The sequence below is a fragment of the Spinacia oleracea genome, chromosome 1 (genome assembly GCF_020520425.1).
Source record: "Spinacia oleracea cultivar Varoflay chromosome 1, BTI_SOV_V1, whole genome shotgun sequence".
Taxonomy (NCBI): Eukaryota; Viridiplantae; Streptophyta; class Magnoliopsida; order Caryophyllales; family Amaranthaceae; genus Spinacia; species Spinacia oleracea.
This window is the reverse complement of record NC_079487.1, coordinates 98,481,624-98,506,906: the sequence shown is the minus strand read 5'-3', so window position 1 is coordinate 98,506,906 and position 25,283 is coordinate 98,481,624. Positions and strand designations below refer to the sequence as shown.

The following is a 25,283-nucleotide window of genomic DNA, read 5'->3' as shown; positions in this document are numbered from 1 at the left end:
TTAAGCTTAAAAGCATGTAAATTTATTGGTGAAATTTTTTACATATTCGAAAAAAATAAAACATATATTCCGTACCAGATGTTGGCTTCAAGTCCAAAGATCCCAAAAAAAAATATACGAAGTATCTTGTAATTAGAACAAAATTGAGCTCGCCAGAGATTGTAACCATAATAATACAAAATTAAATGTTGAACAAAATAAAATCCGCAACCTTAGAATACCAGGCATTTAACCACTTTGAGCTTTAGCAGCCTTCTTTCCTTTGTTCTTCGAAGTTTTTTTAACTGGTTGAACCCCTACATCATCTGATTCAATGAGCTCGATCCTAGCAAAGACGGGTTTCGCTTCAGGCATGAGACGCCCAGCCTTCAGACCGCCCCACTTTGTATCATTCTGCATATGCAAAATCCAAGCAAAGTCAGAAAGTTTAGTAGCTATTATTAGACTATGGGAAAGGAGAAATAGTGAGGAAAGAGATATAGACCCAAGTCAGAGCATTGTATTCATCTTCTGAGTAGCCAAGCTGAGAGTATATTCTCCAACATAAGCTTGGAGCAACTGGCAATAATGCAATGGCAATGATTCGCATAGCTTCCAATATGATTACGAGATCCTGCACTAGCATAAAAGTATTTACCATATCAAAGGAGTTCATTGTACAGGTTAAATGCAAGCTAAAAGTTACGAGTCACATCATAACAATTGAAAATAATACAGTAAAACAATTTCTACTCATTAGAAGCAGAATTTTCGAAATTATTTCTGGAGAAACGTTGAGGCTGAGGCTTTTAGCCCACCAAGTTTCAAAGTGTTTTAAAGATATTTAATATGTTTGGCCTATCCCCTGTCCATTGGGATGAGTTGAATAATCAAGAGGCTCCAGACAGAGACACCATCCACTTCCTAGCCAAAGCCCAATTCACTATATTAAAGATTTCTTATCGTTTTTCATTATAATGAGCAAGGATTCTGGATTCAACAAATTCCATTTTCTGGACCTGATATAGTTGTATACATGGCTCATACGTGATGGGACAAATTTGGGACTAAAAATGCACAATTTGTTCATATTCAAGTCATGCAGCCTATAGAAAATTTTATCTGATAATCAAGAGTTACTATCTCTTGCACCTTCCTTTATAAAGAAAATTAGTGTTCTGAGGTTACCCGAAAATGTGTTTTGCATCTGTTGGCTTGCTGGTCATGATAGCTTGCCACATCTAAGTGTCTGACAGAATGTCAAGTGGGATGTGCAAAGTAGTTTGTTTTGTGGCCTGTGCAACATGGAAGTGAAACCATAAAGCAGTTATTTCTTGTTTGCCACACTCAAGTGCAGTTAAGTGGAAAATGCTGCCTTTATTGGGCTTTTGCAAGAGCTTCAGCAGGTTGGCAATAGTACCCTTTGCTATAGTGTACAGTATGGTCTAGGTAGTATCTGTCTACCTCAAGTGAATTGACGGGAATACTACACTGAATCAGAAAAAACTAGCTCATGCTGATGTTTTGTTCAGGTAAACAACACTTAGTGTATGTGTAAGAATGTGAGATGCTTTCATGTGAGAATAAGGTTTGCCTGCCTTGGTCCATATATTTTAGGTTAATATTTACTTTTAGACGCGACTGTAACAGTTTTTGCAAATATTATGCATTGGGGTTAAGGCTGGACTATTATTTTTCATGGTTGGACAGTGAGGTTTTTTATTCCCTATAGCATCCGAGTGCTCCGTGGTTGATCATCATTACCACTTGATTATGAATAACCATGGATAATATCTACATGGAAAGAGTTAGATGGCAGCTAAATTCCAAGTACCAGTGAAGAATTTTATCTTCAAGGGCCTTATGGCTGCAAGAACCCTGTGTTGGTCGATCAATTCAATATGCCTTGTATTTCTAGTTTAAATCTACGATAACCACAAACTAAACCGTTAGATATATCTACTAAATGAAGGTAACTCAAATCCTAAGTTATAGCATTTCATACTCATTATTTCTATTTCTCAAAGCCATAAGATCTCCTGACAACTTGAGCAATCTTCAGCTCAAATGCTAATCCGTTGCTTCAACACCGCCATCCCACTAGATAAGTAACTAGGTGTTTCTTACACTAAACTACAATCATACTTTATTTTACTATAGTATTTTGTTTGATATATCTCACATGAAACCTGATTCCACAGCTATAGATGCAGAACAAACACAAACCTTAGCAGCAGCTTCTGAAGCAGGCCCCCCTTGCTTGAAAAGAGACCATGGTGCATTCTCGTCCAGATAAACATTGCCAGCATTCCCAATTTCCATTACAGCCTCACAAGCAGATGACAACGAAAGATTTTGATAGTGAGTACTAGCCTTCTCAACCTGCCAAAAAAAACACAGATATTTGAGAGTTCAGAAAATGGCTGCAAGAAAAAAAATCATGCTGAAGATGACGAGTGTTCTGACACTGAATAACTAACACTAGGCCAAGAAAGTTTGTAACTCTTAGCTTCTCTTGCCCATAAGCTAAGGGATACTACTATACTTGCTCAATAAAATAGGTCAAAACCTTCCATAATCCACATGAGAGCATTTCATACGTATATAATTAATGCAAAACTGCAAATCTTGGTCAGGCAGACTCAACAGTCTGAACTTCAATACTAAAATGCTGGCCAGTTAGCCATCAAAAACAAACAGAGAATGCTGATCCATCTGCCACAACCCTAGAGCATGATCAAAGGGGTAGCCTTAAGAAATTTTATTTTTATTTAACTCACAAGTTGAGTCTTTGTTGGGTCTTGATAATAGAAGTAAATAAATAAGTAGTCACTGCTGAGGAAAAGTCAATTGCAACTGTGCAAGTATGTGATCCATCTACTACAGATGGTTTGTCAACCCTGCAAGTACGTGGGAAGTCCGTTGATATACCAATGTTATTATCGTTATCAAATTCAAATTAAGATTTAGCGACAAAACTGGTGAGGGTTAACATGGAGAAATTGTTTAGGTGTAAGGAAAAAATAAGATTGCTGGGATAAAAAATAGCATTTATAACTAACATACATTTTTTATTTTCGGACTAGTACCAACATATTAATTGTTTAACATGAAATATCTTCCGTTCATATAGGAAATAGCCTTTCTGGTGTCAGCTTGGCCATTTTAGTAAAATAAACAGATTGAACTTTAAAAATTACTTGGTTTGAATCACTCAAATCCAAGCAGTCTTACCGATTTCTCTACTTTGAACTTGAATTCGTTCCCTTCACCAGCAATAGCAGAATCAACAGCTAAAGTTGACTGGCAATTCTTTTTGAGAAGTCCAAGTGTACGATTGAGAAGGTTTCCTGTATATTATGAAGTCAACCCAAAAATCAAGAATCTATAACAACCTTCAGCTACAGGTTCTAGAAAGTAAAACTACAAGCAGTTGAATCACCAATTGTGTTGGCAAGATGTGCATTAACGATATTGATGAAACGATCCTCTGAGTAATCCCCATCACTTCCAAATTCAACTTCCCTCAGGAAAAAATACCGAACTGCATCAGCTCCAAACCTCTGCGCCAACTCATTTGGCTCAATAGTATTGCCTAAAGACTTCCCCATCTTCATGCCATCCTATAGAAAATAAAAAGCATCGCTGCATAACATGAAAATTTATACATAAGAAAAACTATTGACACATGCAACTAGCAAAATTCTCCAGTAAAAGCATCCATCACATGAAATGCTTATTAAAACTAGCCCGCAATGAAAAAGTACAAATAACATTGTGTTTGGATTTTAACTAGGAAAATTTGACTAGAATAACCTCAACTATGGGCGGTTAGCTTTTAATAATCCCAACTACTCCCTCCGTCTCTTTTTGTTCTTTACGTTCTCCAGCAAAGTTGGGATTATTCTAGTCAATTTTTCCTTTTGACTATCTGTTCATCTTTTTCTCGGGATAGAAACAACAGGTTATTTCATGTAAGAGCCAAATCCACAACGAAATTGGAAGTTCACATTAACTAAGCTTCAGATAAATTGTTTTGTTTCTAACTGTTGTATCTTTGAATTTATCTAGTCATATAGTCTGATAAGATAAAGGCCACATATCAACATTTCTTGTATATATCATGTTATCAACATACAAAGTATTCGATTGCAGGAAAAAAGATCAACATATGATTAAGTAACAATGAGCAGCTTAATAAAAATATCAATGAAACCTCAGGCAAATTGTAGTAAGCTTCAATAAATCCAGGACGAAAGATTTCAAAGAGCTCTGCTCTTTATTAATTGCTACATGTCCCTAATCTGGGAGTTTCTAATTAATTGTGATATATTCGTTTCGGGTAATGTATTCTCTCTATTTCTCTCCTCATTACATGGGTCCCTTTTTCTTTTTTTAATCTCTCAATCTTTTTCCTATTTACATGGGGTCCGTGACTTGTGTGCCCCTTTCCCCGTTCAGCAATTAATATAGAATGGGGGAAGTATAAGGCAGGACAGAATTTGACATTGGTAATAACTAATAAGACAAGTACCTTTGTCAAAAAACCATGGCCAAAAACCATTTTTGGAAGGCTAAATCCGGCTGACATCAGCATGGCTGGCCAATAAACTGCATGAAAGCGTAAAATATCCTGCGAAATAGAAACAAAGATTAGGAGAGCTTCGAGTAACAGCATTATTGAATGCATTTCATAATCAAAGAATTCTCAAAACAACAGCCAGCGCTGTTCTCTGGAAACACATAGTTCGCATATGGAATGGATGGTCTAGGCTTGGATTCAAGCTAAGGTGTAAACTTGGGATCATTAAGTTTTATTTTCATGAAGTGCAAAAATTTGGTTTGGTTCAATCTTTCAACTTAGGAAGTTCTATTTCCCAAGGGAAATTCCACTTTGGGGCTAGGTAAGCAACTTTCTATGTCATTGCCAACCGCACTATTGCACATATACCTACTTCCTAGTAAACCACCTTCGCATTTATTAATATTTCAATAAAAAAACCAATAAGAATTTTCAGTATTGGAGTGTAGGCTCTTTCATCAGTTGTGCGATAGGATGCATAATTGAAAAACAAAATAGGCAGGGGAACATTGATGGAGAAAGAGGATAATTCGAGGAGGGCCCATCACATGGGTTTGGGTGGGATAAATTTTTAATTGATGGTAGAAGGAACTGAAGAAGATAATTTCCGATGGAGCCAAAGATTCATTTTTTCTTTTGGCTGTGAGATGTAATGGACTAAATCAAAATGGCTCTTAATACCTCTTCGCTTCCTTTCCATGAAGTAGAAGATGGTTGTCCCGTTGTCGTCCCGTTATCTCTTTTGGGTCAATTGTAAACAACCTCTCTGCAATTGCAGGGGTAAGGTTGCGTACGTTCGACTCCCCCTTACCCCGCTTCTTGCAGGAGCCTCTTTGAGGCAATGTGGTAATGATAATGATAATGATATTGTAGCAGGAACTGAAGAAGATAATTTCTAGACAGCCCAACAAAGACCACAAGAATACTGTTTGAGGACGGGCAGAGTATCATACTAATAATTGACCTTTTCAAAAATTATCACTCCCTTGATTTGATCCATAGTTAACGTATAACATATGAAGTAAACATTGCAAAGAAAATGCCAAATCATGTAAACATATCACATCGTCAGCAAGGGGAGGGTGTCGAGTGGAAGAGTTCTGAAGAAATTGATACCTTTCGGTATAATTGTATAAAGTTTCGTCATTGTTTTTGGAGACTAAAACGGGTAGGGAGGGGATGTGTGATTGTATAATTGGAGACTGAAAAGGGCAGCATATTCAAGAATTTGTATATGCTAGCAGGATTTCTCTGAGCGATTTATATACTAATCAGTTGAGTCGTCCAATAAATCTTAACAAGAAGAGAATAAAATGGAAAAGCACTTTTGCATGAACCCTACAATAGTAGGCCAAGGAAAGGCTCATATGAGTGCAAAAGAGGGAATGAAAAGATAAAGACATTTGACAAGACCAGCTGGAATGTTCTGGCCGGAAAAAAAAAAAAAAAAAAAAAAACTGAGAGCATCACATCAGTATCCTGTCTTAGGTCTGTAACAAGGAAAACTGCAGCCTCAAACCAACGATTATGCACATGGAAACAGTATTACCTTGCCAATTAAGTGAAGTGAAGCAGGCCAGCCAGAAGCAACTGCGTCTTGTAAACTAGGTTGCTCCTCATTTTCCAATAATGCTGATACATAACTGGTGAGAGTAATAACAAGGATATTAAAACACCGCTTATAGATGATTTAGAAATTGAACAAAAGAGAGAAGAAGGTTAAAAAAAAAAAAAACCAATTCATCTGCAGAAACAATGACATATTAGATAACATGAGATAGCCAGTTCCTATATGACTTCCTAAGGGAATTTACTCTATCCATTTCACTCATTCAAGTCTTTCTAGAGATCATATTAACAAGCCCTAAACCTCTAAGAGTACTCAAACCTTCTCCTGAGGAGCTGTGCAGGATAAAAGATTACTTAGGCCTTCTAGACCAAACGATCTATAACATCACCATAAGGCCCCCAACAGGGGTCCCCCTAGGCAGAGTAGGGGGTGTCGAATAAAAATATCCTTGTTTCTGAGTTGACAAAGAGGCTATTTTCAAGTTTCATAAGCAAGGACCTTCTGCTATTCAAAGTACATAATGAAGACAATTTAAGGAGCCATTTTAATATAACTCAATTGATCCAACTGTCAAATAAAAGTTAAATTTTGGCTCAATGGGAGATGTAGGCCCTGTTCTTTTTGGCTTAATTTCAGTTTCAGGACTTATTTGGCACTTCAGTTCAGTTCAGTTCAGGAGCATTCAGTTCAGTTCAGTTCAGGAGCATTCAGTTCAGTTCAGTTCAGGAGCATTCAGTTCAGTTCAGTTCAGGAGCATTCAGTTCAGTTCAGTTTAATTCAGTTTAATTCAATTCAATTTAACTATTATTATTATTATTAATATTACTTATATTATTATTTATATTATTGTATTACTTATTATTTATATTTATATTATTATATTATTATATTACTTATTATTTATATTTATATTTATATTTATATTATTATATTACTTATTATTATTATTTATAACTAATTATTTATTAATAATTAATATAATTTATTATTATTTTTATTAATTAGTTACGGAATATTAGTTATTAATTATTTAGTTATTAACTATGAATTATTATTATTATTAATATTTATCATTTATTGTAATTATTTAGTAATCAATTACAGATTATTACTATTATTTATTATATAGTTATTTAGTTATTAATTAATAATTATTCTTTAGTTATTAGTTACCATTTTTTATTATTATCATTTTAGGTTAGCGATGACGGTGTTTGTCGCTTTCAAAAAATTTTATTTAAACGCTGCTCCCCATTTTATGGGGGTTCATAGCATGCTTCTCGAGTCACTTTTAGTGATTCATGCCGCTTGTGAGCAAATCACAAGTCCTTTGCAACCGACTCGTGTCATTACTACTCTCCTACTTCTTGCCTTGGTTTTTAAGTGTTTCAGGTTCTCAAGGGAGCCTCTAGTTTATTTCCCCAATAACCCAGTCTTTTATGAGGAAACCAATAAGTTTGGCTTTGGCATGCTACGGCGCTGTAAACAAAGTCAAGTCAACAACCGGAATGCCAACGGAGAAGAATTTGCTACCTTTTTTATGTTAAGTAGTTTATATGTAATTTGTTATGTAAGTTAGTTATTGTAATTTGTAAACTTGTTTCTTTTATGCAAATTAAGCCTATGTCAAAAAAAAAAAAAATATTATTTGTTATTTTTTATTTATTATTTATTTCCGTAATATATTCTGTTAAGTTAAGTTAAGTTCAGGAGCATTCAGTTCAGTTCAGCTCTAAAGAACAGGGCCGTACAGGCTAGACCAAACACAAACAGACTCAAGCGGAGTGGAATGTGGAATGTGGCCTGAAGACTGGAATGTGGCCTGTTTAAGTCCCTTAAAATACATGATTACATAAAGCCACACGTCAACAAACAGATGCTCCAAAAGCACCACCTTTGATGCCTTTGGAAAATGAGTTGAAGAAGAAATTCGTATACTAAGACACACTAGGGTTTGCCAAAAAATGAAAATAATTGGTTCGAATTTGCCAAAAAAAAAAGCCAGTGCAGGAAGAGATATGAATTGCTACCACTGCTACCACATCGCACAACAAATATATCGGAAAATCATGCTCAAAATCATTGTATTGTTTTCCCCTTTTGCAACAATGTCGGAGTTAATGTGATCAAGGGACAGAAGCCGCGTGAACCTTTTAACTTTGCAATGCAATTTTCTATACTGGGGTTTTGTTAGAAGGGGAAAAAAGGACAAAAGGACTAACACAAATAGCCTAAAAATGAAAAAAAGATAGGAGAAGAAACGTAGCAACCAATAGAATTTTGTTAGAAGCAAAAAAATATCAACAATCAGGAGATTGATAGACCGTTCATCACATGAAATTGCAAAATCATCAACAATGAGAAGCAATGACAGTTCGTTCATTCAGATTTCTCCTATCAACTTTCATCATGGAATAGAACTCATAAGAGATAGAGATCCCTTTCAAGGCTCCAAGTAATAAATCAATTAAGAGATAGGCAACAAGGACATCATGGGCAACGAATAAGTGTTAGAATAAATGATAATACGAACACTAATCACTAATATCACATAATCCCTCTTATTTATCCTCCCACAATAGAGCTACATCAGATCAAAATCTCTGTTCAAAATGAAAGAAAATGATTTAATCCGATCCATTGGCATTCTTTAAACAAAGATAACTCAGACAGGACCTTAAAGAGAGGAAGAGCAGTCTCGGATAAGGGGAATTAGTTTCTGTGAAGAAAATAAATAATATAAGGCACATGAACATAGATAGCTTATGAAAAATTGCTAAGAATATTTACTTACATGTGAGTTTTGAAAATTATCGCTTTCAAAAACTAGTGAAACAACGAAAGCAAATTACAGCAAAAAAATACAATGATAAGAACAATGAGCAAGGATACTGAGTAAAAGATTATCATCTAACTAATGATTTTGTGCATCACTAGTAATGCAAAATCATACCAGAGAATATAAACAATCAGGAAACAACAGCTCTGGCAAATTAGAGAAAACCTCACCCAAGTAATGCATCAAACCAAACATATATTGTTTGGCTATTGTCACCAGGAACACGAATACCCCAGTCAACTGCTGCTCGGGAAATAGAGAAATCTTTCAACCCAGTCTTTATCCAGCCTTGGACCTAAGATATGTTATCAGGCATAAGATACTAACGGAGTGAGCCCTCGGAGCATATCATTGATGAGATGAGAATGTCATCAATTAATACAAATTTCATTAAAGATCGAGCAACAGACAATGTTTGCAAAATAAGACAGACTGCATAATGAAATGGCAACTGCAAAATAAGCAGAAAACAACAAACAATATTCACTAAGAAGGTTTGAGTCATAATTCAAGCTGGCAACCTCCATAAATTAATACCTCAAATCCAGGGCCGTCTCTGGCAATTTGGAGGCCCCATGCTAAAATATAGATATTGGGCCCCTATAAATTTTTACGGATAATTATTTAATATAAAACACATAATTATTATATTAATATTGTTTTATTTATACAAAATATAGAGTCAAATTAATAATGTGGTTTAACGTTTTATGTGTGATGGTTAGAGAAAATTGATGTAAAGGTTTGATGGACATGGAAAAAGCAAATAAAAAAGGGGGCATGCGAAGAATCGAACCCTAGTCTCGGCTATCACACTTATGAGTCCTTACCAACTGGGACAAAGATTACATAATGCATAATAAAGCAGCGGTTAAATATATAATATTTGTTCTTGGGGGTTTAACCAACATAATTTCTTTTTGGGACCATAAAGTTTTGTGGCCCGGTGCTGTAGGTCCGCCTGGACCTCCCTTTAGCCGGCCCTGCTCAAATCCATACGACTCCATCTAATCACAACTATGGAGTGACATTTACATGTCATCCACAACTCTGCAGACCCACAATGATTAAGCCCTAAGATAACCTATAACAGTTATGTGACTCAGAAGTCAACACGAACAATAACATTCTGGTGAAAATACACACCAATAAGCCAATCTCTTAAAGCGTTACAACTTATTTATTGGAATTTTACATGAAATTTAACCATACCATTCAGACTACTTGAACATAACATATTTTACTGAGCTTAAAAAAATTGGGGCAAAATGGCTCTAACAAGGAAAAAATATTGCAAATGACTAACTCATTAATTTTCTATACAGATCTCATTAACATATAGCCTAACAAGTTTACAGTCCACAACTAATAACAGTGCCTGAGGGTACACAACTATACACCAATAAACACAAAGAAGTGCACATAATAGCACACTAGGAAAATTTTGAATATGTACCACCAGGTAATGAACTTTGAGTTAGATAACTATAATAAAGAAAGTTCAAAAATCAATCAACAGTTTATAAGCATGAAGACAAAAGGTCAAAAACTATGGTAATACAGATATCTTTTTACGGTGTACAAACAGGAGACTTGGGTGTGCTCTTCGAATATTCGAGAGCGGTTACAGATTCTATGTTGAGTTTGGTAGGGCGAGGAAGAAGAAGTTGCCTTGGATAAATGCAATGATGACAATTCTGTGGTGTGTTTGGCTGGAATAAAGGCCAAAATTTAATGGTGTTGCTGTCCCATGTGATTTTCTATGTGCCTATGGAACAACGTGAGTTTATTAGCTTCTTTGCGGACTAAGGAGACTGGTGCTTTTCCAAATTATTCTATAGGACAGATGCAGAGGCCTTGAGGTAACTTGTAATACATTTTAAGTTTCTTTCTGAGGACACCTTGTTCTCCTTGTGTATTACTTTCTGAAGCTTTAATAAAAAAAATCCATATAAAAAGTGGCCATCCAAGACAGGCATGGCACCTCTCTCATAGTCCATCTATATACCAATACCTTTGCTTTTTTATCACAATTTTTTTACAAATATGGTTCAACTGCCATATTTACAAATTCCAGCAATTAAAAGCTGAACTATTCTAAGCTCAATGTTAGGGAAAATACTCAAATAGCTTGTCACATAGAAGCAAGACAGCCAGTTAAAACCAACAACGATTTCAGGCAGAAAGTAGAAAAAATAGTTTTTTTACCTCATTCAGACGAGCAGAAGGCTGTACAAAATCAGGATTCTGCTCCAGGAGGTCTTCCAATTGTTTTTGGTATTTTGACAAAGCAAAAAAGTAATTGTCTTCTTTCCTAGCTATACACGGCTTAAGATGAATAGGGCAACAATTATCCTCGTTCAATTCTTTCGAGTCCTGTAAATTCAAAGAGGTAGTAGTAGTTAGTAAAAAGAAACACTAGATTTTATCCAAAAGAGAATGAAAACACACAGACACATAACACCAATAAATATAACTGATACAAGAGACTTTGGCTTATAATTCTCGTCACATCTCATAACATAGTGATATACTTGTCCTAAGTTGAGCTCTACTCCATCCAATTACAGCTGTTTCTTTATTCAAACGGGAGCATCCAATGATCCTATTATCACTGGAAGATTCAGTATTAGATCAATTTTCAGCTTCTGAATAAAATGATCATGGACTAAGTCAGACGTTTTACTCAACAAACAGTTAAATCACTTCAAAAGATAGCGGCCCATTCTACAAGAATAGGGGCTACGGCCTATGTTAGCACAAAATCTTAAAGCCGAGGTCTTAGGCGCTTCAATCTGAGGGTATACTATGATAATTGATGTAGTGGTATCAACTATGGCAATCCTATTATTTATAGCTGACTGCCCTAATTGGTGCTGATAAACGGTAACTTTCTTAAAACCAGCGTGCAGGGATCCAGAGAGCAGGCATAAAAGGCATTGGTGGACCAAATTTTTGGCAACTATGCACCCATGGATTTGTACAAATATGGCAAAGATTAACATCGCTGGGGTGGTATCAAATACTATCAACTTATGATGGTGGGAAATGGGACAGGCATCTCTAGGTTTGTTTGGAGTCTTTAGACAAAGACTTCAGTGTGCTTGTGACTTGAAAAGGGAGAATGAGAAGGCTTGCATGGATGAAATATGGAAACTAGCTGTGGCAACCTGGTGATTTACACAGAAGGGTAAAATTAATAAATTCTTGTAATGGAAGCTCCTATCGAGAACCTACATTTCTTCTTCTTCTTTTATGTTTTTTGGACGTGTTGTACAGTCATAGTCTTCTTCTTCTGAGGTTGTGTATATATGCAAATTGTGTTCTTATGTCCATTTCCGATGGAGCCAAAGATTCATTTGTTCTTTTGGTTGTACGATGTAATGGACTAAATCAAAATGGCTCTTAAAACCTCTTCGCTTCCTTTCCATGAAGTAGAAGATGGTCGTCCCGTTGTCGTCCCGTTATCTCTTTTGGGTCAATTGGAAACAACCTCTCTGCAATTGCAGGGGTGTAAACACAAATTTACGAGTTTGCAAAAATAACGAACTCAAAATAAGTGAACAAAATAATTTATATTGATTTTTGAAGTTTCTGGGTACAATCTCTAATATTTTCTCCTCTGATTCGATCTCTACTTTGTATTTGAATTGGTTGACGGACTGGATTGATTTGTACTTGAATGAGGGCCTTCGGGCTTGATCTCGTTCAAGAATGTTGATGTAGAAATAGAACGGCACGTCAGTTTTGTATGCTTGTTGTTCTTCTTCCACCGGGAATATTTGATGTTGATTTGATGTTGCTCACGAACTGGCTTGATCTTCTTGAATAAGGGCCTCCGGGCTTGATCTCGTCCAAGGTCGATTTTCTAGAATGGAACGGCACGTCGATTTGAATGCTGGATGTTCTTCTTCTAGGGAGAGAGTTGTGACTTGACTGGCAGGGAGAGATTTGAGAGTTTTAGGTTTTGCCGTTTGTTTCTCCTCCCCCCAAGAATGAGTTAAAGTACTCTATTTATAGAATGAGGAAGCTTTTAGGGTTTTGCTGAACATTGGCTTTTTGTTTGGACTCGGCTATCATGACCCATTAAATAGTTTTAACCCATTTGTTGGGTTTGAACCATTATAATAAAATGAGTTTAATAAAATAACTAAAATGGGCTAAAATATTTTGTTCACCCAAATTAATTAAATTTAATTGACTGTCAAATTTATACCGAGTCAATATTTTGCCATTGACCCAAATAACATCCAACGTGCCACGCTAATAAATTTTCCGTGCCTACAAGGGGTAAGGACGTAAGGTTGCGTACACCCGGCCCCCCCTTACCCCGCTTCTAGCGGGAGCCTTTTTGAGGCAATGGGGTAATGATAATGATGATAATATAACATGAAACTACATAACCCAAGGGCATAAATGTTCTTCCTCTAACTCTCGTTTCATAGATGGATTTGAAATTGACACCCATCATTGTCATTCTAATACTATTCTTTATAACTTCAAAATTAAGAAGAAAAAAATGTAAGTTTCATTCATTTTCTTTAACAAATCATCATTGGGCTCTGAAGAATATCAATGTTTGCAAACACCTCCACAGTGAAGACAATCAACTTTAAAAAACACCTCCACAAAAAGACGGCACGATGACAGATGTTATTGGCTATCAGCCTAGTCAACATGTTAGTCTGCTCACTTTTGAGGCAGTAGGCATGATGGAAAATGATAACATTAACCATTTGGAATCTCAGCAAATCGGGTTTACGCCAATCTGGATGAAGGAGAAAGACAAAGCCTCACATTAAGCTTATTCTACATTTTTTCTGAAAAGCAGAGCTCCAGAACATAACGACATCAATAAATTATCAAGGAACTTTTGGAGTAGGCTAAAGAAAGGTTGAGTGGGCTTCTGAGATTTACATCAGGACTTCTTTGAGCGCAGCTTGTCAAGATAGTTTTTCATTTTATTCCAGTAAAAAAAGATATCTATGGGAAAAAATACAAGGTCAAATATGAAGCATGTGATATTTGTACATTATATCTATTCGAGATGAAGTGAATGGTCATGACCTTCTTCTGGTTATGGAATCTCAAGCTGCTGTATGCGATATAGGGGACTGATACCAATATGATGGTATGCAATGCAGATTTTCATTACTCTTCAGTGAAATTTTTTGGTTCAGTCACAACAAGAAAAATGTGAAAGTTAAAACATTAATGTTTCTGACGAGAATGGCTTTTTCACATAACTAAAATAAGAAACTTAAATTAAAATACCATTAGCTCTTCTTAAGCATACCGAAAGAAGTGCTATCTTACTAGATCTATTGACCAATCAAAGTGACATATTACTCTTAAAAACATACCTTATACTCTTCGCAATTGACACAATATAAACCCTCGTAGTCAGCCCGGTAAATGTCACCATTGGCGAGAACTCTGGAGTAAAACTCGTTAACGATTCCTTCATGCTTGGGGCTAGTTGTTCGAATGAACTTGTCATAGGCAATATCAAGCTGCAGGGACATAGAAGGAGATAGGTCCTTAAGGGAAGAGAAATTATTTATATGAAGCAAAGACCAACAGGGAGAAAAGAAATACATCTTACACCTCTTTCCAGAGCAATCTATATGCTTGAGAGATGGTATCACAGTGTTCATTGGGGCTGGAACCAGTAGCAGCTGCTGCTGTAGCAATTTTCTCTCCATGCTCATCCGTGCCAGTCACAAATATGACTTTCTTTTCCATCAACCTCTTCAATAATCAACCAATCAGAACAACCATAATTCCCATAAATCAATTATCGCACTCTCATAAAACCATAGCATGTCATTTCCACGTTAAATTGGAATGAACATTACCAGCAAGTTTTATCGAATTAAAAAAAATTGCGAGCACTACTGTTAATCCTATACAAGACCAGATAGTGAAACACTATGTTACTCCCTCTCTTCATTCTGCCTCAAATACTCGTTTGGCCGTGTCGGATACTCAAGAGTCAAGATTAGTACATGGGTACGACACTTAAACACATCACTTTGGACCAAAACCACTTAATTTCCGCAAGATGACAGTGTAACACTTTTACTCAAGTGTAAGCAACATGGTGAAACATCATTAGTAAATCCAATAGTTATAGCAATGCTAACACTTTAAACACATCACTTTGGACCAAAACCACTCAATTTTCGTAAGATGACAATCTAACACTTTTACTCAAGTCTAAATAACATGGTGAAACATCATTAGTAAATCAAATAGTTATAGTAATCGATCCCCCACCCCATCTTGGCAAGCCTCCAACATAGAGAACAATATTCATAAGGTTTTCCATTTTCCTCTACAATCCTTTAAGGCCAATACAATAGGTACATGAGAAATAACATTTCTAAAGCTCCCGTGATTTCCTTCCGCCTATAAGTCTACAACATCCCTAAAATACTTCCTATTTTCCGCTTATAAGTCTACAATTCATCCTAAAATCTTTGAAATATTAACCAATTCTCCCGCCCATTTAAAATAGAGCGAGTAATAGATACAGCTACTCATCACATTACAAAATATAAGGCCAATTTCAACAATACTTTCCTCAAAGTGGTCAAATATAAACCCATTTATCAATTTCCAAATAATTATAGCAAAATGAACATATAACAATAATAACTCAATAACCATTTTGTTAATCATCTTTTCAGAAATTAAAACATAACAAAGCCCCTAAAATTTCACTAAAATTTTACAGAAAATTATATTAAAAAAATGGCAAAAAGGAATACCTGAAATCGAGCAATGGCATCGGCAGCAATTGTGGTGTAAGCACTACCCATATGAGGAGGAGCATTGACGTAATAAAGAGGCGTAGTGAGGACAAAAGTGTCATTCTGAGAATTGGGGGAAGAACAGGTGCAAAACATGGCTGATTTTGATGAAAATGAAAGGGGGTTTGTGCGAAAACAGGTGGTTTTCTTGAGGAAATTGAGTTTGGGATTGATGGAGGAAAGAGGAGAGAGATTCCATAGGCTGTTTTGTAGTGTGTGGACTCTCCCTGCCATTAACGGAGTTTGCTCTGTGCTGTGTTTGGATAATGGATTGTGTCGATAGAGAGAGAGAAAGGGGGATTTTGGGGTTTAAGAAGGTTTTGGGCTTATAGCCTGATTGAGTGATGTGACAAATTGAGTTTAGAATGCGGGTCATTGTGTACATATGGATTGAATGTGCGGCTCACTTTGATTGTTGACGGATTTAGCTCAGATTAAGTATGATAATAATAGATGTTGAATGTTGAATGTTGGATGGTATAATTCTCGTACAAACCAGGGAGGAGCTTTTTTCTTTTTGTATTTTTAAGCAATGCTTGTGTTATAAAAAAAAATCCCCTCATTTGCATATCCTTGTGTAAATTGAGGTTGGCTAAATTCATATCAGAGACCATCCAATTCAAACCCTAACAAGCTTTATTTTTACACATTGTTTGTTTTTGGTACTCGGTAGTGATGACCAGGGGGAAAGGGACTCCCATTTAAAAAAATAAAATTGTTAACAAATATTGAAGCAATTAATATATGTGTAATTAACTTACACTAAAGACAATGAAATATACTTGTAGCTTAGAAATTGCTTTTTCAATACGTTGCGTAGTAGATTTGGGTTCGAATCTAACTAAAAGGACTATTAAATGTGAACTTATTTTTGTCTTTTACTTGTTTTTTTTTTGTTGATCCTCTAAATTATTCATTGTTATTTTTGTTTTTTTTACTTTCTCTTTACTAGTCGTTTTTTCTTCATCACTTTCTTTTTACTTTGTTGTATAATGATTCATGATTTTGCTTTTTAAAAAAAAAATAGTAGTGTTTTTTTCTTCAAAATGATTTTGTGATCTCCATAAGATATTTTAGTAATGTATTTTTATGCTATATTTTTAGAGACTTATAGTTGCTTGTTTCAATGAACTTTTTGGAGGTCTAATTATATAATAGCATAACGCTGCATAAGCATTGAGAATGATGTTGCATTTGTTATTAGTGTCGTTGTATGCTATTTATTCAGTGCCAATTGAAATAACTTAAATATCCTTTAAAGTATAAAACTCGTCGTATACATCCATAATTTTTTTTATTGAAATCGCGTCAAGTTATTGTTGTAATTTGGACTAGTTGTTGAGTTTTATTGTTATTAAACCCAAAAATAAAAGTTTTTAAAATCCTCCACTGATTTTATATGCTTCATAGTATTTTGGCTACTTTCCTTTCAACTATAACCCCCGTAAAAGGAGAAATTATGAGAAATTATAAAGTAAATCATAAAATTGTAGCAATAAAGGTTGTTAGCGTCTAAAATGAATCATTTCAGTTTTTGTCTTAGACTTACTCTACGTAAACCATCCTTACAAATTTACCAAACTTTCTGGCATTTTTTTCCTTACAACACCCCCCTCCTTTATCATCTCTCTCACTCCACACTAACCTACCCGCCACCTTTACCTTTTTGGGATGACTTATTGTCTTGTTTTGCAACTAGAGATTAGAGTTTAGTCGTTTATTGTTTGCACTACTAGCTTTTTTTCCTTTTTTGTGGGGGAAATTTTCAATTGTTGTAATACCTCGCATTTTTCAAAATTTATAAATATACCTTAATGGATTTATAAAGTATTTTTATGAATTTTAGAAATTTAATTGCATTTAATAATGATTTAAATGTATTTTTATTTAATGAAATAATTATTATTTTTGTTAAACCCGGAACGAATTAAATGAATTTAATATTTAATTCGGGAATTTTTTGGGCCATATTTTAAATAGTTTAAATTAATTCCAAGCCCGATTCATTCAGTTGGTGAACCCAACAAAGATTTTAAACATTTAATTCCAAAGTAAACCCAATTGTGCAAAATCCAATGTCAAACCCTTGAACCTAAGCTCACTAGGGATTAGTAACCTATAAATCCAACTCACCTCATTAATGATCCACACTTATTTTCAGAATTTTCTCTCTCCTCACTTCCTTGCTCTTTCTCTCGTGCCCTCTTGTGCCTGTCTGCCTCGACCCGCGCACCAGCCGAGCATCACTGCTCGCTCGTGCCTCGTGCCTTCGAGCACAACCCTCGCCCCTTGTGCACGCTGCTGCTGCCTCTCGCGCACAGCCCGCACGCCCCACACTCTTTCTCTCTCGCTCTCTCGCCTCACTCCCTCGATGCCCCTGTCGCACAGCACTCGTGCACTCTGCCGAGTGTTGTTGCGTTGTTGCTGTTGCTTCGAGCCTCGCCCAGCCACACACAAACACTCGCCTCTCCTCTCTCGTGCTCGTGCGAGCATCGTGCCCCTGCTTCTATGTCTGCCTTCGCCGCACGGCACGCATACGCAACACACACCCAACGTGTGTTGTGTGTATTGTTCGTGTTCCAATTAATTCATTTTGCGCCCAATCACATTCAATTTGTGATTTTACCATGCTACAGGCTGGTTTGGTATAATTCTCTTCTTCCTTGCCTATTCTATTTCAATTCCGTATTTTAAAATTATATTATTTTTATTATTGATTTTGGATTATCAAACTGCTGGAACGGTTGTGAACCCCGTGCTGTGATGTTTTATGTGTCTGGATTCTTGAGGAATGTTTTAATTTAAAGAATCATAATTTTCAGATTTAACAAAGTAATAAAGTGTTGATTTTTAATGTTTTAAAGTGATTTCTATGATTAATTAGGGTCAGGGTTTTAATCCCAATTTAACGGTTAATTGATTTACATAATTTAACATTAGTTTCAATTATGGAAATCAAAAACGGGGTATAATTTTCAGATTAAATTCAAAGCCTAAAAGTGTTATTTTTAATGATTTTAAAGGCGAAATATTAATATTTTCGTACTAGGACTTTAATTTTCCAATTGAGACTATTATTTTAATTACGGGCAACCTATTTCTAATTAAATCAAAGGTTTTAGAATTTATAAAAGTTGTTTGGAAATTTAGTAAGTATGGATAATAACTAAGTTTTATTTATTTTAATTATAGGAGATGATTTCTAGCCTTGAGTCGTGATTCGCAAAGTGGCCCCCATACTTAGATATTCGAGGTACGTACATGCGTAGGGTGACCACCATTTACATGAGGACTATGTGATGTTATTATTTGTGAATCATGTGACTTGGATTATTATAGGGATCATGTTTGATGTTGTGAACAAGCATGTTATTGATTATTATGGAATTCATTAATCCTGTGTGAACAATCATGTTGTGATTATGTATAATTTTTGAATTATGTCAAGCATGTTGTTCAAGTTTATATGCATGTATGGGTGTTTCACATGCAATGATTTTGTTTATGCCACTGTACGTAATGTCTAACATACTTTGAGCCAAGTATTCGTGCCTTGTTGCACTATTTATACTGCCCGGTCTGTAAGGTATGTTTGGGAAGTCTATGTGAATTGAACTAAGGACTATTCGTGCCTTGTGCACACCCCGTTTGTTAACGGGCAATGTCGGGTTATCTCAATAGTATATTGAGAAGGAACAATGGGAGTAATATCACTTAAGTCTTGTGTTTGATCACAAGTCCTAAAATGAAGTATCATTATTTGGTTGCTTGTATTTTATGTCATGTTGTTGTGTCTTGAGTTCACCTTGTACATAAATGTAACACCCCCGATTTACTAACTAGAAATAAATAAGAGTATAAAAGACTTTATAATAAATTGCGGAAGCTTACACCTAAATCGGAGGTATCACCGCCACACTTGACCACATTGTCAAGTGCTAAGGCTTACACAACTCAAACCATTACAACTCAATTACTATGTGATCTATTTACAACCGTACAACTGTCATAAAAGACTAAACGGTAACACTTGAGCTCCTTTAACTTCTAAAGACAGTCCTTCACGATCAATCTGCTCCAATCATCTTGACTGCTCACCATAGAGGAAAAATTCCAAAAGGATCGTCGCAGGGCCATCATAAGAAGAAGACATGGCCACAAACACACATAACAAATAAACACACACGTCAGCAAAAACCTGAGTAATCACCTGTTACAAACATAAACATACTAATACAGAACAATAAAGGCTCATATAATAATGTAGTATGAAACTACATTCCAAGTATGATCCCAATGATAAAACTAACTCCATACTCTATCAATATTATAGATCTTCATATATTGATATGATCCCTTTTTCTACTAGGCTTACTTAAACCAATAGGTGCCATGTTTGCTCTTTGTTTTATACCTAGCCTTGGGCATGGGTAATTTGAATAAATAAACCAACAAGTATAAAAACTTGAAACTCTCAATAGCTACTAAGAAAGACTCTCTAGAGTCAAGGCCACTTTTGGACCAAATTCCACTCTGGGATATTAAGAAAAATAAAGATTGTATCTTGCTCCTCTACTGATGGTTATCATCTCTTTACCAACATGCCAAGGACTAAGGTCTATAACGTTGAGCCTCAAACCAAGAATATATAATTACCGTCTTCTCATAATATGATCAATATGACTGATACCCATTCTAGGTTAATAATATACTTCTCAACGGCACAAAAGTTCCCAAATAATATTACTCGTGATACTTTAAATTCTTGAACGGAAAAGAAACTTATAAATCCTCAATCATCTTCAATAATAATGGACTAATCCTAACTAATCAAATACTCTCGCCACCATAGCAAAACCTTCATTTACCTAGTGTATATCCTCATTGGAAATAACCGTAAACAACTCAACAATAATGTAAGACAAAATATTTAAGCCCAAATAAGTAATAAACTGCACGCACATAAAAATAATAACACAACACTACTAATCCACCCATAAATATCATCAAGTATACACTATATGATGTAGTATTACGGAAGACCACATGTAAAGAACCAAATCATAATACTCAAAATCTACGAAACCGAACTCCATGAACTACAACCAATTAATACAACAAACAACATTAAGGGACTAAGTGCGCGTAATTACCTTCCCAAAAAAAACAACCATATAAACAACATTGGTCGCAACATACACGATGACACAAGCTGTTGGATCACACGAGAGGCATTCTACTTAAACGCAAACGGAAGTACGCTAAAAGTGAGTGATTTGTGGCGCATGACATTATTAGTGGTGATGGGAATGTAGAGGTAAATGATAATGGAGGAATTGATGGGAAAAAGTCAATTCTTTTCCACTCTAATTATAAGAAACTCACGCACAAAACTCTGCAAGTGCATATAGAAAACGGCAGAGGCTAATGCATATAGAAAACGGCAGAGGCTAAACATAACTTTCCTGTACAAAATATTAGGGTTACGAAATATATATAGGTGCTTAATTGCTTATATTTGAGTCCTAATTTTAAAATAGTGTTTTTAAACTTCTGAAAATATTAAAAGAGACTAACTAAAAACGGAAATAATTATATTTTGACTATAAAATATATTTTATAAAATTATAAAATATTGGGGTATTACAATAAAATATTAATTAACGTAAAGTGCAACCAGAACGAGATTCAAAACTCTTGGAACGTATATACCTCGAGTATGAACAATGGGGGAGTCTTGCTGGAAAACTTGTACTCCTTGAATGATATGTACAAGACGTTGTTTCATTCTTTCTTTTAAGCGCGGGAATTCCTTCGGTATGGCCCAACATTTGTTTACTATTTTGGTGTTTCGTAGGCTCCCAACACCCTTCCTTTTATGGATATTTCCTTTTACTCGTTCAAAGCTAATTCTTAATTAATTTGTGAGTCAAGTTTCGTGCTAAGTGTCGAGTCTTGTCTCCATGATTACTTGTTTATTAAATGGATTTTGCGTGTGGATTATTATATCGTTTGAGTGAAGCATGTTAGATTAGGATTTCATTCTAGCTTGTTCGTACTCGGCTTTAGCTGACTTCGTGCTTCATGTTTCTTTTGCTCATGGTCTTTGTCTTAATGACCCTAGCTATGATGATCCATCATTGCATTTGTGTTGTAGGGGAGTAGATTTATCGTCGATTTCATGCTTGATAACAGAATGAGGTTGAGGCGACAAAAGAATAAGGTCGACAATCTTCAGATCTGTGGAATAAAGGGAATTTGGAGGAGAGAGGGTTCTTGAGGATCACATAGAATTTGGAGGAGATAGAAAAACATGAGAGGAGGATAGTGAGAAATGAAGAGGGAGGGTGTGATAAATGATAATGGCCGGTAAAATAAGGAGAGAGGAAAAGGGCGGGTAAATTAATGGGGAAGAGTGAATTGAATGAAATAAATAAAGAAGGTGATGAAATTTAGGGTAGAATATGGGTATAATATTAAGATTTTTTGATAATTAGAAATGGATATTAGGGTATTTAATTTGATAAAAAAAACATGGTCAAATAGTAAAGATTTCAACTAGGAAGAACATTTAGGAACGCTAAAAATGGAAACGGGAAGAACATTTAGGAACAGATGGAGTACAACAAATGACATCGTAAATAAGTTGACTTTCAATATACTCCATCCGTATTTAATTAAAAGATACACTTTCTATATTCGGTTGTATTTAATTACTCAAGATACACTTTTTTTTTTGGCATGTCATGATTCCCATTTCCAATTAAATTACTCCCTCCGTCTCTTTTTGTTCTTTACGTTTTTCCTTTTTAGGTAACCCAAAATGTTATTTACATTTCCTTTTATACTCCCTCCGAATCTAAATATTATTCCTGTTTCCTTTTTTAGTGTCCCAAAATAATCTTCCCATTTATTTTATTTCCTTTTTAATCTTTTTCTTGTAATTTTAACTTTGTAATCCTATTGGTTTATCAATAAAAAAACTTGTAGTCTCATTGGTTGGTTTAAGTTTGGATGGATTAATGAGTTCGCATTTTTATTCCTTAAATTCTATTGGTTCAACTATTTTGTTTTCTTGTGAAAATGGAATAAAAAAGCAACAACTCCCCATAAAATTACATTAATAATAGTTAATCTTATAATATTTTTTTCCCTTAATAACCGCGTAAAATGACAAACGGGAATAACATTTAGGTTCGGAGAGAGTATTATCACATAAATGCTTTAATATTTTATCAAAATTTGTGTCCAATGATTATTTTAACCAATTAAATTCATTGGATCATTTAATCTCTCAAAACTTTTCCGTTGAGACATTAAATTTTTCTCATTTTTCAAATTTCAGAATTTTGATAAAATTGAAAACATTATAAATAAACGTAATTTGCATTGTTTAAATAAAAAAACAGAGGAATCTCAATACACATTAATTAGTCTTTAAAACGCGTGCAAAAAACCAAATATAAAGAACAAAACTAAGAGGGAGTAATATTTATCTCCTCCTTATGGTCCACATACTTACTCACATCATATTTTTACTATAATAAATAATTCGCCTACTATCCCATTTTCAACGCTCAATTTTTACTCATTTAACTTGAATTTTTATTCATTTAATCTTACATTTATTCATTTAATTCACTATTTTGTATTTATTTCCATGTTATTTTTTTTACCGATTTAATTACGAAAATACATTGTGATTGGATTTAAATGTTCCCCTTCTTTTAAGTGAGTGATTCAATATATATTCTACTAATGTCAAAACCATAAAATTGAAAACCGATACCAAACACGTCATAAAAAAACTAGTTACATATTCATATTCTTTTCTCAATAGTCAAATAAGAAGCTTTTCCGAGTTAATCTCCGAGATTAATACATTAGTAAATCAAGTGGCATTAAAGTCAATAAAAGGAACAACATCTTCCTCCTCCTCCCTCCTCACAACCTCCGCCATCTCTGAATCACGATCATCTTCCTCCCCCCTTTCGCAACCTCCTTCATCTCTCACCATCTTCCTCCTCCTCGCCTTGCTTATCCACAAAGTACTCCTTGCTTTTGGTGGTGACGGTGGTGGTGTTCGTCGTCGCTCGATTTCTCTCTCCTAGATCGACGGTGCTCGTCTTCTTCTTCATCGTCACAGCAGTGGCGAAGCTTAGATCTGTGGTGGTGTTCGTCGTCTTCCTCACTGTTCATCGATTTCCAATTACTTTTCTCCACCGTCGCCCCTTCCATCTCTTACAGACCTAATTTCCATCCCTTCCCCGTAATTTTTTTTTTGCATAAATACACAGTCAAATAACATTAGTATACCGTCATATTACAAAAGTATACAACTAATTTACTTGTTTAATTTCCGTTTATCTGCAAGATAAACTCGGAATTTCTCCAAATACAGATACATATCAAATTATCAAACGATCAAGCTTAGAGGCGTGGCCTAATTACAGTAGCTTTAACATTAACACCATGATTAGCATCATAAAGAATATCATTATTGCTAATCAAATCAAAAACCTCCTTCAATAACCCCTTCCTAATTTCACCATAAACCACACCATCCCAACCCCTCTTAACCAACTTCTCACCCAATTCCACCGCCCCTTCCACCGTTCCTTCCGCCCCTTCAAACACCTCATACACAACTCCGATCTCTCGCTTCCCCTTCTCCGCCGTCACTTTCTCCCCCATTAACGCCACCCTGCGCCACCCCTCCCACCCCCCTCCGATCTTACACCTCATCATTGCCATAAACCATGGTGGAATCACCAGCCCAATGTCGACCTCACTCATGTAAAGAAACCCCCTCTCTTTCCTCATCACCACGTAGTCGTGCGCCATTGCTAGAATAAACCCCGCCGCCGAGGCATGGCCGGTGACAGCGGCGATTGTCGGCATCGGAAACGAGAACAATTCCGAAATTAGCGCTTTCAATTGGGACTCCACTAATTCCTTAGAAATTGCGGGGTTCGGGGAGGAGTTTGCCCAGTTGAGATCGTAGCCATTGGAGAAGAATTTACCGTGCGCGGTAGTAATTAGGGCGGAGGAGGAGGTTTTGGATTTAAGGGCCTGCGATTTGATTTGAGAAAGAGATGATCGGATTGAGGTGATTAGGGTTGGGTTTAGACGGTGTTCATCGTTGCCTGTTAGGGTTAGGATGTAAACGTTGCCTCTCTTCTCTACGCTGCACATCTTCTTCCTAATTTGCAGACGTTCGATGGAGCAATGAAATTGTAAGGAAGAAGAAGAAAGAGAGGAGAGTGGGAGCCTGGGAGTATTAATGTATTATGCTTTCATTTTTTGAAACGAAAATTCATTGAATGTATTTATACAGAGTAACACAAGTCCAATTTGACTACTCCGTACATTATTTGAATGTACTTTATATACGAGGAATTGGACTTTGTTCTTTGTTCTTTGTTGTGATCAGGTGGAAGAGTTGATAGGTTAATGAACCACCCGTTAACAAAATCGATCAAAACTCAGTTTATTAAG

At 35.5% G+C, this 25,283-nt stretch overlaps 2 protein-coding genes across 2 annotated transcripts; both read right to left on the bottom strand.

The window, feature by feature from the left end:
* On the bottom strand, nucleotides 1-16,161 carry LOC110805005 (methionine--tRNA ligase, chloroplastic/mitochondrial). Its single transcript, XM_022010599.2, has 12 exons — nucleotides 15,744-16,161; nucleotides 14,578-14,721; nucleotides 14,334-14,483; nucleotides 11,179-11,346; nucleotides 9,141-9,265; nucleotides 6,111-6,204; nucleotides 4,514-4,612; nucleotides 3,422-3,602; nucleotides 3,214-3,329; nucleotides 2,206-2,361; nucleotides 485-613; nucleotides 1-393 (listed from the first exon to the last, which is right to left on the bottom strand). The coding sequence occupies exons 1-12, from the start codon at nucleotides 16,017-16,019 to the stop codon at nucleotides 229-231; spliced, it is 1,803 nt and encodes a 600-aa protein (XP_021866291.1). The 5' UTR covers nucleotides 16,020-16,161; the 3' UTR covers nucleotides 1-228.
* Nucleotides 16,162-23,535: 7,374 nt separating this feature from the next.
* LOC110805010 (enoyl-CoA delta isomerase 1, peroxisomal) lies at nucleotides 23,536-25,268 on the bottom strand. Its single transcript, XM_022010607.2, has one exon. The coding sequence runs from the start codon at nucleotides 24,978-24,980 to the stop codon at nucleotides 24,216-24,218; it is 765 nt and encodes a 254-aa protein (XP_021866299.1). The 5' UTR covers nucleotides 24,981-25,268; the 3' UTR covers nucleotides 23,536-24,215.
* Nucleotides 25,269-25,283: the final 15 nt, after the last annotated feature.

Coding starts and splice junctions, on each gene's coding strand:
- LOC110805010 (XM_022010607.2), bottom strand. CDS start 24,980: ATGTGCAGCGTAGAGAAGAGAGGCAACGTTTACATCCTAACCCTAACA.
- LOC110805005 (XM_022010599.2), bottom strand. CDS start 16,019: ATGGCAGGGAGAGTCCACACACTACAAAACAGCCTATGGAATCTCTCT. Junction 14,722..15,743: donor ATGCCATTGCTCGATTTCAG/GTATTCCTTTTT, acceptor TGATTATTGAAG/AGGTTGATGGAAAAGAAAGT. Junction 6,205..9,140: donor TGGTTTGATGCATTACTTGG/GTGAGGTTTTCT, acceptor TACTCTCACCAG/TTATGTATCAGCATTATTGG.